Consider the following 18,232-nt stretch of genomic DNA (forward strand, 5'->3'; position numbering starts at 1 on the left):
CACACACACACACACACACACACACACACACACACACACACACACACACACACACACCATGGAGCACCTACACATGCATGCACACCAACAATCGTAAAATAAAACGTCTAAAATATTCAGCGTTACAAATGTGTAAGTTTACTGTTGCACTGACTCTATAAGACACAGGTAACAACAGAATGAGAGTATATGGAATCTGTATTCATTTGAAACTGTCTTATAAGCATAAGCAATCACAATGAAATTTAAAATTAAATCAGAAAATATTTACATTAGAAATACTTACTGCACCAAGTGAAGGTCCGTATCTTCCTGTGGCAACTTTACACACATAACTGACAAAATTGGAAATAACACCTATGAAATAAGCCACATTTCAACAATTTAAGTATAAAAAGTTTTCCCCCTTTTAGATGTACTAGGGGTTGAGCCTAAGGCCTTATGTGCACTAGGCCAGCCCTTTTCTATTGTACTGTACCCCAGACCCAAGTTTCTGTATTTTAGTCCCCACTCCACACAATTTAATAGTATCTGGTTTGCTTCTCTTCTTTAGCTAGCGTCTTACTTTGTACCTCAGGCTTGCTCACCTCCTGCCTCAGCCTCCTGAGTGTTCATTCAGCTTATAGGCTATGCTTAGCAATAGTGTAAGGTTTCACTGGGATCAATCTAAGGGTATCGGCCCTATTAGCCCTTCAGCTGATTTACAGTGCAATGTCCTGGATGCTGTGCCCTCTCCAAGACCCCACCCTCGTTACACTGAGTGACTCTGGGTATTCACTTTACCTTCAGTTACCATTCTCCTAATCACAACAGCCAGTGCCCACATTTATCAGCTACCTCACAACAAGCTGGGCTAACTCCAGACATCAGGGGCCCATGAGGACCTGTTAGCTTCCATGTCATTAGAACTAGTTTTTTGGTGCTAGGGATCCAACCCAAAATCTTGTGTGTGATAGGTAAGGGCTTCACTCCATGAAGCTGTATCTTTAGCACTCACTCTAACAGTTCATCTCCAGCTTTCTATCAACTGAGCACACTGGAGAAATGAGCCAGATGGCTAAGATAGCTGGGAAGTCTGGAAACCATCAATCTATAAATTGGTTTGTCTGAACTAAAAAAGCCAAGGTCCAGTGAGATTAAAATGTTGTTTAAACAGTACTCTATTCTGGAATCTCTCCTTTGCTAATTTAAAACAAAGCATACCCAAGTACTGAGTGGGAATCTATCAGATGTGAAACAGAGAAGGAACAATTCCATTTATCTGTGCTGCTCTTCTCTACACACAACTTGATAAACAAGTTCATCCTGAGGATGTGCTGTGTACAGCTGTATACAGACTTCTACTACGGTCAATCCTCATCTGTTCTGCAGAGAAGTGAGTCCTATACTTCCTCCATTCTCAGGGTAAAGCTATTACCTGCAGACAGGTACACTGCCACAAACTGCTCCTGACCCAGAATGTTCACTATGCTGGATGAGAAGCTCCACAAAACATACATATTTGCTGCCATGTGGAATAAGGAGAAATGACTGAACGTTGACAGCAACATTGGAGAACAAAGAACCTCTACAAGAGAAGAAAATACCTGGTAAACATGCAACACACGGTCATTACGCTTTGTTTTAAACTTGTCTGATTATTGTTATTAAATCGAACATACAAATCCAAAACGGTTGGTTAAAGCTTAAATAAGATGGCTTAACAGAGCGTATTTCAAAGAATAAAAAACCACCTTAACAAATGTTTCTACTTAGTAAGTAGCTAATTATTTCAATTACAGACACAAAATTACATGTAATACTCTCCTCAAAACACAGGCTTACAGTGATTATAGATTATAGATCTGAACTTAAAAAAATTTTTTTTAATTTAATGGGTGCTTTGCTTGCCTGCTTGTATGTCTGAGTTTGCCTGGTACTCAAGGAGGCCAAAGAGGGCAATGGATAGCCCAGAACTGAGGTAGGCAGCTATGGGCCACCGTGTGCTGCTGGGAATGAACCTGGATCCTCTGGAAAAGCAGCCGATGTTCTTGCTTGCTGAGCCATCTGTCCTGGAATGCTCTATGTAGACCAGGCTGGCCCCATCTGTCCTGGAATGCTCTATGTAGAACAGGCTGGCCTCACAGTTTCCCAAGTACCGAGAAAAGGTTACATCACCACGCCCCGCCCAGACCTTAATTTGTTAAAAAAGAAAAACCTCTACTATGTATGTGTAAAGTACCTTTCAGGCATCTGGGGATTGCAACAGAGGAGAGACAAGGTTCTTGTCCTTGCAGGCTTCCCCTCTGCACTCTGTTCATAATTACCGACAAATAACTCCCTTTTGTAGCATTCTAACTAACACAAAGCATATTTTTCACATTATTTGTGTCTCAGACTCACGTGATGCTGGGTTGGATGTGAAGTATCTGATCATGGTCCGCTGCAGGGACGGCACCCTCCACAAGCAGAATACGAGGGCATTTGCAGCTATGATGCCTACAAAACACAATTGAAGGACACTAAGAGGCACGGACGTCAAGTCCACCTGACCTGCTCCTGCCACAGTTACACGAACGCACTACATATCTGGAAGGGATAGAGGATGGGGGAAGCAATGCTAGCATAGCAGTGTTCTCATCTGTCCAAACTGCCACCTAGCAGGAAGTCGGAGGATTTGTGGACAGTTGCATACACTCTCTAAGAGCTGGCTTCCTTTTTAAAGGTTAGTTACTTATGGTGCCACATACACAACTGTCGGAGTCATTCTTGCCTTCCTTGCTATTGCTGTTGGACTGTGTGCTCTAGGCTGGCCGGCCTGCAAGCTTCAGGCAATTGTCCTGCCTCCACCTCCATCTTGCTATGGGAGTGCTACTGCATCCAGCCATTTGCCAGTTTTTCCCATGGTTTCTGGGATTGAACTAAGGATTGGGAGGCTACATCTTTCTTTTTTGCTGTTTTGAGACAGGGTTCCTCTGTCCTGGAACTTGCTCTGTCAACCAGTCTGCCTCTGCCTGAGCGCTGGGAGTAAGGGTGTGTGCCACACCACTGTACTGAGGCTAGCATCTTTACACACTGAGTCACCTCCCCATCTTGAGAACTTTCCTCACCCAGATCAGAATTGCCCTCCTTCTGAACAGTTTACTCTTCTCAGTAAATAATCAGATCCATAATTATTGTTTGATAATAGCCAACCCAGAAACAGAGGCAGGAGGATCGGGAATACAAGCTCATCCCAATAAACAGAGTGAATTGTAGGCCAGCCTCGAGAACATGAAACTGTCTCAAATAAGACAAAGCAAAACAATAAAATGTCTTTGAAGATCCTCTTCTCAAAACTCTGCCCCGCCCCAAAGAACATTTTCCAGTTCATTCCAACCAACCAGTACTACTCTTGGTATCAAAACCAAGATGTGACAAGAAAACTAGTCAGAAAGCAACCTAAGGGAGGTTGGGTTTATTGTGACTCAAAGTCTATTATGGCAGGGAAGACATGGTGGCAGTGAGGTGGCTGGTCACATAGCACCTACAAGCAGAAACATAAAGAGATGTGTCCTAGACTCGACTTGCTTGCCTTCTCCCCCCCCCCCCTTTTTTTTCCAGTTCAGGACCTGAGCTTACAAGATGGTGATGCGCACAATCAGAGTGGGTCTTCCTATTTTAGGATCCAATGGATCCATAAACTTAGGGGACAGGGTCACTATACCCAACCTGATCTATAACCTTTTATGTATAGTAAAAACACTAAATTTTATACTTCTGGGGGCTGGTGAGATGGCTCAGCAGGTAAGAGCACCTGACTGCTCTTCCAAAGGTGCAGAGTTCAAATCCCAGCAACCACATGGTGACTCACAACCACCCTTAACGAGATCTGACTCCCTTTTCTGGAGTGTCTGAAGACAACTACAGTGTACTTACATATAATAAATAGATAAATCTTTAAAAAAAAAATTTATACTTCTAAATAGTGAATTAAAGATATATGGACTAAACCTTATTTAATCCCAGAACTTGGAAGGCAGAAGCAGACGGATCTCTTGAGTTCCAGGCCAGCCTGTTCTACAAAGAGAAACCCTGTCTTGAAAAACAAAACAAAAAAAGGCATGAACTGATTTAGAGACCTTTAGTCTATCTTGCTTTTTTCCCTATACTTAAGATTTACAATCCCACTTCAGCAGCTAAGCACGGGATCTCATTCTGGGGGTGGTCTTATCTACCCAGTACATCCTACCTGAAGGAGCTGACAACTAACTCCACTCCAACAATCCAGTTAGAGACAAATATGAATGTCTACAGCAGCCAAATGATTGAATTCAGGTTTAGCAAGAAGGCAGGTTCAGGAGTCACTGATCTCACATAGTGGCAAAGTGATAGAGGACTCAAGAGGAAACGTAGAGAAATCTGTCTTCCACCCCACAACTGAGATGGAGAAAAGTGTTAAATTAAGATGAGAACATAGAAAAACACTAGTGGACAAACCCAAAACAGGGAGGCAAAGCCTACCGCAAGTGATGACTTCCTCCATCAAGGCTCCTCCTAAAGGTTCCATAACCTCCCTAAAGAGCAGCAGCACCTGCTTGGGACCAAACACAGAAGTCCTTGAGTGATATTTCACACTCAAACAACACCACCTGGAAAAGTCTATCAGGCTCCCTGGAAAGCCAGGACAAATACTCTTCTTGGGGCTAGTTTAGGGTCCCTTAAAACAGGCTGTAAAGTCTGAGCAGAATGAGAAAGCGGCCAAAATGAGAAAGCAGCAGTGTCAAGGCTAATGGAAGAATCCTGCTTTAGGCTTCTCCATTACCTCACAAACACCAAAAGGGTACATAATGCCTTTTCCCTGGGCCCAGAGATGGCTCAGTCAGTAAAGTACTTGCTATCTAGTAAAGTACAGCATGAGGACCTGAGTCAAAGCCTTAGAACCACGTTTAAAAGAAAACAGCATAAGAAAGTGGTGTGCACCTATGATCCCTCATGGATAGATGGAGACAGAAGGCAGGATAGTGATCTCCAGTAAGAGAACCTGTCTTCAGGTGGAGAACAACTGAGCAAGAGGTTTGACGTCAACCTGTTTCTCCTCCACCCCATATGTGTGTGTGTGTGTGTATATATATATATATACACACACACACATATACATATACGCACACTTTTTTCCCTAAGCAACTTGAAGTCTAGGGAAATATTTCTGAATAAGACCAAGAAAACTTCCAAAGAGGTATGGTACTTCACACACAATCCCAGCTCTTGGGAGTCAGGTGAAGGACAACAGCCACAAGTTCCAGGCAGCCTACGCTGTATCATAAGACCCTATTTAAAATAATAACACCAATGATAAGGTTCCAAAGCAAAGAAAAAATGTAAAAGGAGTTTCCTTTCTACCCTACCCTTAAAAAGTGACTTTTCAAGAACAGCCTGAGACAAGTCCTTCTCCAACACAGACTCTCTACCTTTAGACATGGGACATATTGCAGGTTCCTTGACATCGCTCCTGTCTACATCTAGAATTAAAGCAGCATAGATAAACTTCTCTGGATTCAGAAGGCAAATACTTTGCGAACGACCCACTGTGTAGACTTGCCTTATCTGACACCCTGCCAACCCCAGAGCCTGCCTTCAGTCATAACCTTCAGTGTACTGGTGCTTCTGTGTTTCTGCTCCTGTGTGTGTCAGTAACACAGGCCAAAGGTCTCAGACAGCTTAAAAATCATCAGAACATTAATAATCCCAGGAAAGAAAGTAAATCTATAAGCTCTGGGTTTGGTTCCTGGCACTCACATGGTGGCTCATAACTGCCTGTAACTGCCCTCTTCTGACCTACATACAAGAGCTTTTGCACACACATAGTGCTCACACATACGCATAAAATAAATATATGTATTTTTTAATTCTGGGTACAAAGTTAACTGATTTACATTCCAAATGTTGTAAAGCGAGAAACACTAGTAAGTAAGTATTGGGTGATATCAGACAGCTCAAAGACCACTTCCTCAGTTTTTCCAAAATCTTGTAGCTAATCCATTTATCTGGTGACCATCCCATTTATGTCATTCAAAGTGCTTGACACTCAGGTCGTGCTGAGTATGTTATAATTACTTTCTATACTGCAATATTCTTCATGACAAATGACTCATTTAAGGGGGTAGAGGGGATTGCTTAGTTGTAAACTGCTTGTGTAGCAAAGGACTGAATTCAGATCACTAACACCCACATAAAAAACCAGATGTGACAGTACACATCTGTAATCCTCATGCTGAGAAAGTGTAAGGATAAAATAAAAAACATGAAAAAGTAGAATTATGAGTGTTAATTAGTGCTTACATTTGCCCTCAAGGCAGTAAGTAGGTGTTATGAAAAATTGGCAATGAATTCAAAAGAATAAAAGCACTTTCTAAGGAAAGCAATGTCAATCATAAGCTTCTAGACTACATCCGGTTCTAAAATGTAAGGAACAGTTAAGCCTACATATAGGAGAAGTGGTCCAATTTAAAAAATCCCACCCTTTATCTACCAAAGAAGTTAAAGGAAGCAGTGTATCAGTAAGTCTGCCCTGTTTGAGAGTAAGTACCGTCTGGCTACTCTCTAGAAATCATGCTTACTATTCATGTGACCTACTGTACAGAGCTTCCAAATCCATTTCCTGAGTCTTTTGTTTGTTTGTTTGTTTTGTTTTGTTTTTTTCAAGACAGGATTTCTCTGTATAGCCCTGGCTGTCCTGGAACTCACTCTGTAGACCAGGCTGGCCTCGAACTCAGAAATCTGCCTGCCTCTGCCTCCTGAGTGCTGGGATTAAAGACCTGCGCCACCACCACACGGCTTCCTTGAGTTTTTAAGTCCATCAAATACTATGAAACTGTTGCTTTGAGAACTCAGATCTGTCTTTGCACACCTTTAGTCCCAGCCCTCAGGAGGCAGGGGCAAGCAGATCTCAGTTCCAGGACGGCCTGGGCTACAGATTCTGTCTCTCTGCCCCTCAAATTGGGGAAGGAAAAAAAAGAACAAAGTAAAATCACCACATGGCATGGACTACTTGACTCACAGTCACATTTAAGGGAACCTTCTGAACATGGTTTGCTAGGCAGTAACGTGGACGGGTTAAAACTCACCTCTATTCTACTAGCAGTTTGACTTCAAAAGGTTCTTTTTCACACATTATACACATGAATAAAATTCTCAAACAATAAAAAGGGAGAGAAAAGTTCTGTCTCTGGAAGCCAGTCTCCTCATCTACAAAACAGAGACAAATGCCCCGCACCCAGCGTGGAGAGTACAGAGACCCTGGGGCGGGCACACTTGAGGAATGTCTCCTTTCGCTTGTTTAGTCTTCTGTATTCCAGGCTGGCTTCAAACTTGTTATGTACCACTAAACTTCTGATCCAGTGCCTCTGCCTCCCAAGTGCTAGAACTACAGGTACATACATGACACTTTGCCAAGTCTGTGCAGTGCTGCAGTTGGACCCAGGGCCTTGCTAGGCAAGTGCTCTGCCAAACTAAACTGTATCCCAGCATCCCTTCATCTTCTTAAACGGGATAAATATCAATGGCCCAGGAACTGTTTATTTGGTCAATAATGTGTTCTATGTAAACTAGAAAACTGATCCAAGACATCTCGAAACATTTATGCCACACTCCTTTTTTGTTGTTTTCTTAGACCTTTGCTTTGCCTTGCTATAACACAGACTGGCCTTAAAACTCTTCCGGCTCCTATATAGATGTGAGCCATTGTGCCCAGCTCCACATTATCTTCTAAGCATGTAGGTACAAAGATTCCCTCTCTTCTAAGCCACCAGTACGCACGGTATGAAAGCCATTGCCAGTGACATACTGTACCTTTTGGTTTGATTTCTCTTCCCTTGAATGGCTAAAACGTGTAAGCTAACACAAACCTGTCACAGTCCGCTGGCCATCACTTAGGCTATTCCACCACTTGTTAATCTAAAACAGAAGGAAAATTGCATATGACTCTATGTGAAATAGTCACTCAGGGGAAGCTTGTCTTTTTTAAGGACTGAAACTATTTAATAATAAGAATTATCTCTATAAAAAAAGAATTATCTAACAAAATATTTTTCTTGTATTATATAATCTTCAGAATTCTTTAAAGTAATTGTGGCTGTGACCAAGAACCTATCAACCCAGATTTATCAGCCACTATGATGCCTTCTGCCACAGCACAGCACTTGTTTCTCAGTTTTAACCTGAGGGGCTGGAAACTTCTTAACAATGTTAATTTCGTGTCCCCTGAGCACCATGATCTTTTACTAATTTCAGAAAGTTCGCTGTCCTTGCTCAGTAACTATTTGCATCTAGTTGTCATTATCCCCCTTTTGGTTCACACCTAATTTTCAGTTTAACATTACTTCTACTGAAAAGGCTTAATTTCCTAGTGATGAGTATGTATATAAATGAGTAACTACAGAGAAAAGGAGCTAAATACTCAAAAAGGCCAAAAAACAGACGCAGTAGAGAGAATATCCTGCTCACCAGAAAAGTGAGAATTGAATGATAGAATGTATTGAAAGACATGAAACTGCAAAGATGTAATGATTGGGATCAAGAGTATACTGCCTGCTGTCCTCAGACAGCTGGGGCTCTGTGCTGCACTCACGTAGACATGCTTAGGTCTGCACTGGTGTCTCTATTGCTAAAAAGCATGCTTCATACTCAGACACTCTCCACAGAACCACAGCTCAGACACTTGTTTCTAAACCCCAGATTCTGTTAGAATGAGACAATAAAGGATGGGCAGCAGTGTTGTCATGAGACCAACAGTGAAGCACAATTGTCCCACTACAAGATGTAGCAGGTACCAAGTGGTAGTCTACTGAGTTTAAAATTCTAAGAACAGGGTGTGGTAGCACAAGGCTTTAGTCCCAGCATGAAGGAAGCAGATTCAAGAAGGTCTCAGAGAGTTTCAGGTTAGTGTGGTCTACATAGCAAGTTGCAGGACAACCTTGACTACACAGAGGGACCCTATCTAAAACAAAACAAAATTTAATTTAAAAATAATAATAAAAGATTCTAGCAAGAGAGCTAGAGAGATGGCTCAGGGGCTAAGAGCACTTGCTTCACAACTATGAAAACTGGAGTTCAGATCCCAAGACCTTTATAACAAGTTCCAAGCGATCTAACACCTACTTCTGTCCTCTGCCACACATACATGTGAGCATACACTCATATTCTCATGTGTGCTCATACACATACCCACAAGATATGTACCTTAACATAAAGATACGTATCTTAAAACAAACAAAAACAAAAAACCAGAAACATTTACAACTAGAGCACTAGGCATACTGAAGGCCCAGCCATTCAAAGGCTAAGGCAAGAGAAATGCTTGAGCCCAGGAGCTGGTGGAAGACCTAAGCAACATGGCAAAACTCATCTCAAAACACAGAGAAGAGGCTGGGAAGGTGCTTAGCGGTCAGCAGCACTGGCCGCTCTTACAGAGTACCTGGGTTCAATTCCCACAACTCATGTGGTGGCTCACAACCATCTGCAACTTGGGTTCAAGGGGATCCAGTGACCTATTCTGACTTCTGTGGGTGTCAGACATGCATATGATACATACACATAAAATAAAATAAATCTTCAAATATAAAACTCTAATTATACTTTTCACTAAATTGCCACCTTTTCCTTTTTCTTGCCTTTCTTTTTTTGGGGGGCAGGGGTGGGGGCGGGGATGTGAGAGTGGAAGGGAGTATCACTGTAGAGCCCTAGCTGTCCTGTAACTCACAGATTGCCTGACTCTGCCACTGCACCTGGAGCCATGTTTTAAATGCAGTAATATTACTCAGTCCAGATCTTACATTTTCAGAATGCACTTTGAAATATTTAGGGATCAGACATGTCTATGGCTTGTTTGCAATAATCTTGTAAGGGCAGAGAAGAGATAAGAAAAATAGAGCTGGAACTGCTCAGGGTGCACAATAATGGGCTTCATTAGACTGCCCTCTCCATGTCTCCGTCTCAAGTTTCCCAGGCTTAAGATGGTTAAAAGTAAAAACTCATCTAGGCCTGCTGATGTGCCCGACACACACAATCCCAGGTTCCATCCAACACGAGGAAACCAGTGTGCTAGTTCACACCTGTAAACCCAGCTCTTGGGAAGTGGAGGCAGGAGGATTAGAAGTTAAAGGTCATCCTTGTCCGCACCACAAAGTCAAGGTCTCAAAAACAATTCCAATTATGAAATTGAACCTGACTTTCATTTGGAACAGCACTCAAGACTAACAAGCAATGACATTAGTATGTATGAGATCCCACTTCTGCAACTGTCACTGTGAGTTCTCAGCACTGTATGTACAGTGGTACAAATTGGTTTCTAAGAACCTGCTTTTTGTTATATTAACTAAGAGCTTGCTGTTGTTAAGGCTTTCCTCAAATTTCTGGACTCAGAAATCTCCAGGTAGCAGGGACAAAGGCCCATGCCACCTTGCCAAGCTAGGACACCATCTTCCATACTGTACTCATAATTGCTTGATTTTCTTTAATGGACATAGATTTTAATTTCCATAGCCTACCATTTACTTAACTATTACTTAAAAAGAAAACTACTTTTGGATTAAGGTTTTATATAAAATCACTTATAACCCTGTCAGCATTCTAAAGACTGAGACGCGGCTCAGCAGTAAAGTAACTTGCTGGGCTTGCACCCAGTTCCCAGCACTCATGTCAGGTGTGCTCACAACCCTCTGTAACTCCAGCTCCAGAGGGGCAATGCCCTCCTCGAGCTTCCTCGGGCACCTGCAAATATGTGACATCACACATAAATAAAAAGAAATCTTTTGGGAGTTGGAGAGATGGCTCAGCATTAAGAAGCACTGCTCTTTCCGAGGACCAGGTTTCAGCTCCCAGCATCTACAGAGTGGGTCATAATCACCTGCAACTCAAGCTCCAGATAATCCAATACCTTTCTCTGGCCTCTGAGGGCACCACATATATATGGTGCACAGATACACATGCAGGCAAAACAACTACATACACTGAAAAAAATAATTTGTATGTTAACTGGTGGCCTCAGTATTCAGTATGTATTAATGTGAAAACATTGTGTATCTAGAATGTTTTTAAGAACTCAGTTAAGAGAAAAGAAGGCCATCAGTTTTTAGACAAAGTAAATGCAACTTTAAGCTATGAATTTGCATCTCTTTCTCACATTGTATCCTGAACAGTTAGAACATAGTGCAATAGGAATTTGCCAGTTCATAAACTCTGTGTCACTGGGCAGTCTATTTGATGGCTGTCTATAAGGTCCACAGGTGTGCATAACCATACAGACATACAGACACACACACACACACACACACAGAGAGAGAGAGAGAGAGAGAGAGAGAGAGAGAGAGAGAGAGAGAGAGAGAGAGAGAATCTTTTAATCCCTGTGATCCTATTCTAAACTAACTCAGCAAGGTGAAGAAAGTGAACACTGGCTCCTATCATAGATCTAGAAAGTTCCCCAAACCTTTTTAAACAGCTCACTATGGTAACTCTGACACATGTGGGTAGAAGGACAAAACTCTAATGGTGTCCATACAGCACTGCCAAACATGCATTGTAAATGCCCATTGTGCTTACAGGTCACAAAAGAAGGATGTCATCAACTTCACATCTATGGATGGAATGCTGCCACTAAGTAAGGACTCTTTCTAAGACTAGACCTCAGTGAGACACTTGCTGTGTAAGCCAGGCGACCCCCAGAACCCACTATAACAATCTGCTCTTCAGCTGGGCATGGTGGCAATGCCTTTATTTACAGCACTTGAGAGGCAGAGGTGGGTGGATCTCTGAGTTCCAGGCCAGTCAGACTACAGAATGAGACTCTGTATTTACAATAAAAAAGTTCTCTGACCTCCATGTGAATGCAATGGTACTCACTCCGCCCTCACTTTCTCCAACATACATAATAAAAGTTGAAAAATAAGTAAAAAAGACTGTTTTCTAATTAATCAGACTTTTGTGGTTAGAGGATAAAGGAAGCAGGGTTTATTCTTACCTCCTTTCTGAGGTTTCCTTCCTTTTGTGGCCGTATGCTATCCAACCAGTCAGCTTTTATGCCATCAAAATAACTCTGAACCCTGGATTTCAGTGATTCATACTGCCAAATAGCAGCTGACCCAAATGCACAGCCTGTGAACTAGAGAAAATATTTAAATAATTTGAAAGGGAAATACATTTCACAGATAATATTTCACCTAGCATGGTAAAACCTACTGTATTGCTTTATTATAACGTTAAGCATTCAGAGGCCTGTTTCCATCAAGAAATTCCAGAGAAAACAAAAAATATCAATTTAGTACCACTTGAAATGCTCTATGAAAAAGGAAGTCCATAAACACCGTCCACAGAACTGAAGCAACAGAGCCAAATTCTGAAAGCAATTATTCAATTTATTCTATAATCTGAACTCACGCAGCCAGCTTCCAAGTCCCACTGAGCCCCACCCTCTCCTTCCCCACCAGAACCTGCCTGGGCATTACTTGACTGCAGTGCTAGCAACAAGCTATGGAAATATGAGTGCTAGCTCAAGCAATGGCCTGAGCTCTTACCCCAATGGTGAAGAAAAAGGGCTTCACGAGAGTTCTTATAGGATAGGGAGAAGGGTAAAAAACTGTTTCTTCCAGAGGTGGGATCAAGGCACTTCTCTTATATGCTTCTCCACTTGACCCTGTGTCTGATCTTCGAGGTTCAACCTTCCTGGGTGCTTTTCTAAATCCACATTTTTGCTGAAGAAACAAGTTAAACCTGTGGAGGTTATGGAAGCATCTGATTAGAAACAGTGCATCTTCCACACAATAGACCCTAGGAACCTACACTTGGTCACAAGTGCAGAGTCATCACCAAGTCACAAGATCTACTCTCCAGCAAGAGCCAAGACTCCTAATCTCAAGAGGGTATCCTTAACCTTCCTGGGAAGAACGAGACCCAAACTACAATAGACCACAGAGTGCTCCTCTGGGCCATGACTTTCTATCAATCAGAAAAAGAATTCCTTGCTTCTCCACAGGGGTTCTGCTGTCTCAGAAAAAGACTACATAAATAGTAAACTGTTTCTTTTTGTTTCTATTTATTGTGTGCGCACTCAAACCAACATTCCAGACTGTGAAGGTCTCTCCTTCTACCTAAAGCATCCATGCACTGACAGCTTCAGTAACAATAAAATAACCTTTTGTCTGAATTTTGACCAGCTTCCAAAAGAAACATTTAAATGTGTTGTCCTTGCAACCCTATTTCCTTTGATTAGTATTGATAGTTATAAAGTGATGGATTTCTCCCCTTATTTCAGTTTTAAGGAAGTCTTCAAAAGGGATCTTGTTGTTTGAGCCCTTATAGCTTGGCCTTCTCAAATCATTTGGCAGTATGGATCACAGCCCCCATCCCACCTCTGTGAGTCTGAGTGCTCCACTCTTCAATCTGACCTTTTACTCTGATGCTTCTATTCCTGAACTCCTTAATTAGTAGACACACTCTCAAAGGCTCTAATTCCTTTATCTACGGAAAACTCAATCCATGCAAGTTCTTGAAGTACACTTTCCCTTTGTAATATTTTCATTACACCCTAAACAGGAGGCTAAAATAGTGAGCCCAGGCTACATGGGAAGGTCCTGTCTCAAAAAAGAAGAAAAAGAGAAAAATAAGGAGAGGGAAATGAGATTTAAGTCAGTAGACTAAATCTGGACTAAATGCAGGCAGCCCTGGGCTCAATCCCAGCGCAGCACAAACCAGGTATGGTAGCATACACCCCAGCACTCAAGAGAAGGAAAGAAGCAGGACACTATCAAGTTTGAGGTTAGACTGACCTTGGTAAGACTCTGTCTCAAAATAAATAAACAAAAAAGGTTCCCTTTCTAATTTAATCCCTTCCTTCGCGTCTGGATTACGTTTAACAGCTTGGTTTCAGAAGATGATCCACTTATTCAATCAATGCTAAGGCTGCTGTAAATAGTGCTGAACTCCCGTCAATGACATCATCAGTCTGATAAGCAAACAGCATTGAACAGTCAATCCAAATGCTATTAATCTTTTCCCCTTGTCTACTTTTTCTTAGTGGCTAGGAAAGAAATATCCTTGTTTTCTAGCCTTCTGTATGGTGATATCTCATATCACCAGCCTGTTTCTCCCCCACCCCCACTCCCACCCCCCACCCCCACCCTGTCTCACTCAGACACACACAGACACACCCCTCTATCTTTCTGGCTTGAATAGGATGTAATATCTAAAGCTAAATATTTAAAGCCAAGATAAAGGTCAAGGAATTTACACTTAAGTCCTGACATTTTGGAGTACAGTACAAAGACAGCAGTTGCTTCTTCCCTCAAAACATCTTAGAAAAAATAATTCCCATTTATCTAATCATCAGTTTTATAGCCAAATGCATTCCTAAGTATTATTTTTTCTTTTTTAAAGCTTTATTCTTTTTTAAAATTCAATTACTTATATGTATGGATGTTTTGTCTGCATGTATGTCTGTGCAACTCATGTGTCTGATGCCTTGGAGGCCAAAAGAGGGTAAAAGATTTCTAGGCCTGGAATTACAGGCAATTGTGAACCATCATCTGAGTGCTAGGTATTGAACCTAGGTCCTCTAGAAGAGTACTGGGTGCTCTTAACCACTGAGCCACATCTCCAGCCCCAAAAGCTTTTAATTTTATGTACATGGAGGTTTTGCCTATATGTATGTTTGTGCACTACATGTGTGCCTGGTGCCAGCAGAGGCCTGAAGAGTGTTTTAGCCCCGGGAACTGGAGTTCCAGACAATTGTAAGCAACCATGTGGAAACTGGGCATCAAACCCGGGTCCTCTGTAAGAGCAGAGAATCTTGAGTGCTGAGCTAAGAATCACAAAGCCCAGGAAGAGTTTAAAGTAGCAGAAGTAGGTCTAATAAATAAAGTGATAAGTTCACTTTGAACTAAACCAAATGATCATCATGAGATTGCATTCATTATACAGAACTAAATTTGTAACCCAGTACTATTGATTTCTCTCGCCAGAAGAAGAATACTGAAGGATGTGAGTGCAGCAGCCTAAACTTATCAACCATATCATAAAATCTTACAACTCCTATAAAGGTAGAAACATGTTTAGGCTGGCAGGTGCCTTGGGACTTTGTGTTTGTATAAGCCTTTGTATCACCACATAAAGTGTTTATAAAATGCAAATGTTGGGACCTCTTTAGAGCCACAAGGCCTGGCTCATTCTTCATGCTAATTTAGAACCACAGCAACTCAAAACAGACTAGTGATCACAAAGAAAGCAACTCCCACTCCCTATTAAGTTCATACACATGGAGACAAGAGCAAAGCCACTTCATGCTCGCTCACATCCTCACCTAATGCATTCTCCCATAACCACAAGATTAAGAATGTCAGTCTCATCCATATAAATCTTTAATACCACATGTATTGAGGGGAGGGTTAGACAGGATCTCAAGTAATCCATGATGGCCTGACAGTCCGGCTCCTACTCCTAATCTACCTCCCAAGTGCTGGGATTACTGGCCTGAGCCACCATGATAGGTAGGCTAAACTGTTTTGACAAGTTCTATGGTGTTACTAGAGACAAGCACCTTACCAATAAACTGTGCCCAGGCTTTTACTAGAGGTTCCTCATAAATGAAATGTCCAGTTCTTTTGCTGCCTTTTCCCCAAACTATTACAGCAAATCAACAGGACACGGAAATCTTTAGTTATCTCCAAGTAACCTCCTCAGTTCCACCTGTTTAAGACTTTTTTTCTTTCTTTTTTTTTTTTTCTTTTCTTTTTTCCAAACAGTCTTCTGCTGCCCAGGCTAGCCTTGAACTCCTAACCCTGCTTACAAGTAAGTCTGACCACACCAAGCTGAAGAACCACGTTGTATGCAACTTTTCCACAGATGTTAATAAGCTTCACTAGGGGAGCAGGTTCTTCCACTTTCACCACTTTCCAAGATTCCGATTTGGGGTGGGTCCTGGGAAATGAATCTACATATAGTCCAGGTGCTATTTATTTATTTATTTATTTATTTATAATTCAGTCTCTTCCACTTTCTCCACTTTCCAAGATTCCGATTTGGGGTGGGTCCTGGGAAATGAATCTACATATAGTCCAGGTGCTATTTATTTATTTATTTATTTATTTATTTATAATTCAGTCTTTCCCAGCTTGGCTCCAACTGGCCATCCTCCCGATTCAGACTACTGAGAGTTGAGATTACAGACCTGTGCCCACCTCGGGTGAATTTTAAGATCAGGTGGTGCCTTCGCCACGCTCAATCTTATTTATCTCTGGCTAGCTCACACGTTTATAAAGCCCTCAGACCCCTTGATGTGTATGATGGCATCAATTAGGTAGAAGCTGCAAAGCTGACATCTTCGGATTAGGTTTCGAAGTCAAAATTAATTCAACTGTTACGGAATTTCTCTTCTATTACACTTCATGTAGAATCCGGCCGGCCTGGATGGCCACGTGCTTCCTACAGCAGTACAGGCCTTTCAAGAATAGGAGCCGGACGTGGAATTAACGCTCAGAAGTTAGCGCTCCACTCCATCACGTCCCTCGGAATCACTAGGAAAAGACACCGCGGGTCTGGAGAACCGGGCCGGGCTCGGCCAGACACCTCTCGGGGCTCGGTACCCAGACGCCAATAGGGAAAGGAGGACCAAGTTAAAGCTCGGCGGGGAGGAGGCAGCTTTAGCAAAGACCTCATAAACAATAGAAAGCGGGAGCCCCACACGGCAACCTCCTCCCCCGAGGATGCGCGCGACCCCAGCTCCAGGGAAACCCGGGAAGCTGGAAGCGGCGGCCATTACCTGCGTCCAAGCAGCCGCGGGGCCTGGGTCGTAGAGAGCTCCCGGTAGCCGCCACCCAAGGGAGGCGCCCACGCCGGGCGGCAGAGCCAGCTTCGCTGTACCCAACCTTGCAACGCCATCTTCCCAACCTCTGCCCCACCATGGCCCGACCTCACTAACCCCGGCCTGGAAATCACTTCCGGAGCGAAGAGGAAAAAAAAAAAAAAAAAAAACCACAGAGCGCGGAGGAGCGGCCTAGAGCGCCACCTGGAGGCCGAATCAGTTCCGGTCGGCCTCCGCTCAGACCGGCGCCAGCTTGGAAGTTTCTGGTGAGAGTGGCTGGGGAAAGCTTGAGGCTTTGAGTAACGCTGACACTCTCGGGTTATCACATTTAACCACAAGACACCGTTTCGCTGCGCTTTATAGTCTCAGAAAAGTGAAATGACCCTGTACAGTGGCAACCTTAACTCGCCAGGCTTGGCCATCTGTCTGATTGTGAAAAAGCAGAAAAAGATTTATTCAATGGGACCACACTGGGAGGAAGAGATTCAGTGACTCCCCACGTTCATCATAAAGATAAGGTTCAAATAGAAGGCAAGAGGTGTGCAGTATAAGGAAATTGTGTCCCTTTACCCATCACCCTTCAGCCGTCACCCCACCCCCCACCCCTGATCCAGCTTCCGTCTCCAAGTCTTGACAAGTTGCAAATCTTTCTGTAGTTTCTGGCTGCCCCCAGAAACTCAGGCTTTTTTTTCTTCCAGCATGAGATTTCTGGGGTGGTTCCATTTTCTTGATGGATGCATTACTTCAGTTTGATAGCCAAAGACAGAGCCCCAAGTGTTTCTGTTCTCACTCCTGCTGGTTACATGGAGCCAGGCTAGAAAGACCATGCTCGAGAAGTTGAAGAAGCAAGGAAAGGGAGAAGGATCTCCTACACCTGAGTCTGGTTGATCTCTAGACAATGGAGAGCCAAGTGTCCCAGCACAATTAACATTTGCTTGGAGAACAATGGTCCATTTCTACAGGGATGTTTCAAATAAGTATGCTACAGTAGCAGGGAATCATGTTTAATGCCTAAGCATGGCATGTTTCCTTTCTTAACTATAAATCTGCAATTTTCTAGAACTCACAAGAAACCTCATTTATAGTAAAAGAGACTTTTTAACTCGCTCTGCAACTTTGTGGCCCTTAGTTTATATTATTGGATTGGAGTCTATCAGAAGCACCTCTAGGACTGCTCTGTCATCTCATTTATTTCAAGAGGGAAAAGGATGATAGGGTGGGGGGTGGGGGTCCCTTCAAAACTCCTCTGTTACTGGTGGTAAAGGTCTGGGCTTAGTGTTTCCAGGCTTCGAGAATGAAGAATGGCCTGTACAGAATATATAGCATGGGGAGTGACCCTTATTCAAAACAAGTCAGAACACACTGCAGAACTGTGGGTGGCAGCACCAGTGGAGATGCTTAGGGGACCCCAGTCATTGTTTGTAG

General features: G+C 42.7%; 1 protein-coding gene across 1 annotated transcript in view; it reads right to left on the minus strand.

The window, feature by feature from the left end:
• Window positions 1–16,922, minus strand: part of Parl (presenilin associated rhomboid like) — a 23,969-nt gene extending 7,047 nt beyond the window's left edge. Inside the window, exons 1-7 of the mRNA XM_021209200.1 lie at window positions 16,766–16,922; window positions 12,528–12,723; window positions 11,975–12,115; window positions 7,866–7,914; window positions 2,383–2,478; window positions 1,418–1,567; window positions 287–357 (exon numbers count right to left, since the gene is read on the minus strand). Coding sequence (XP_021064859.1) covers window positions 287–357; window positions 1,418–1,567; window positions 2,383–2,478; window positions 7,866–7,914; window positions 11,975–12,115; window positions 12,528–12,723; window positions 16,766–16,884 — 822 coding nt within the window. The 5' untranslated portion in view covers window positions 16,885–16,922. The remainder of the gene's footprint in view (window positions 1–286; window positions 358–1,417; window positions 1,568–2,382; window positions 2,479–7,865; window positions 7,915–11,974; window positions 12,116–12,527; window positions 12,724–16,765) is intronic.
• Between the last annotated feature and the right edge of the window lie 1,310 nt (window positions 16,923–18,232).

This window comes from Mus pahari, chromosome 12, assembly GCF_900095145.1.
Source record: "Mus pahari chromosome 12, PAHARI_EIJ_v1.1, whole genome shotgun sequence".
In the NCBI taxonomy this organism is placed as follows: Eukaryota; Metazoa; Chordata; class Mammalia; order Rodentia; family Muridae; genus Mus; species Mus pahari.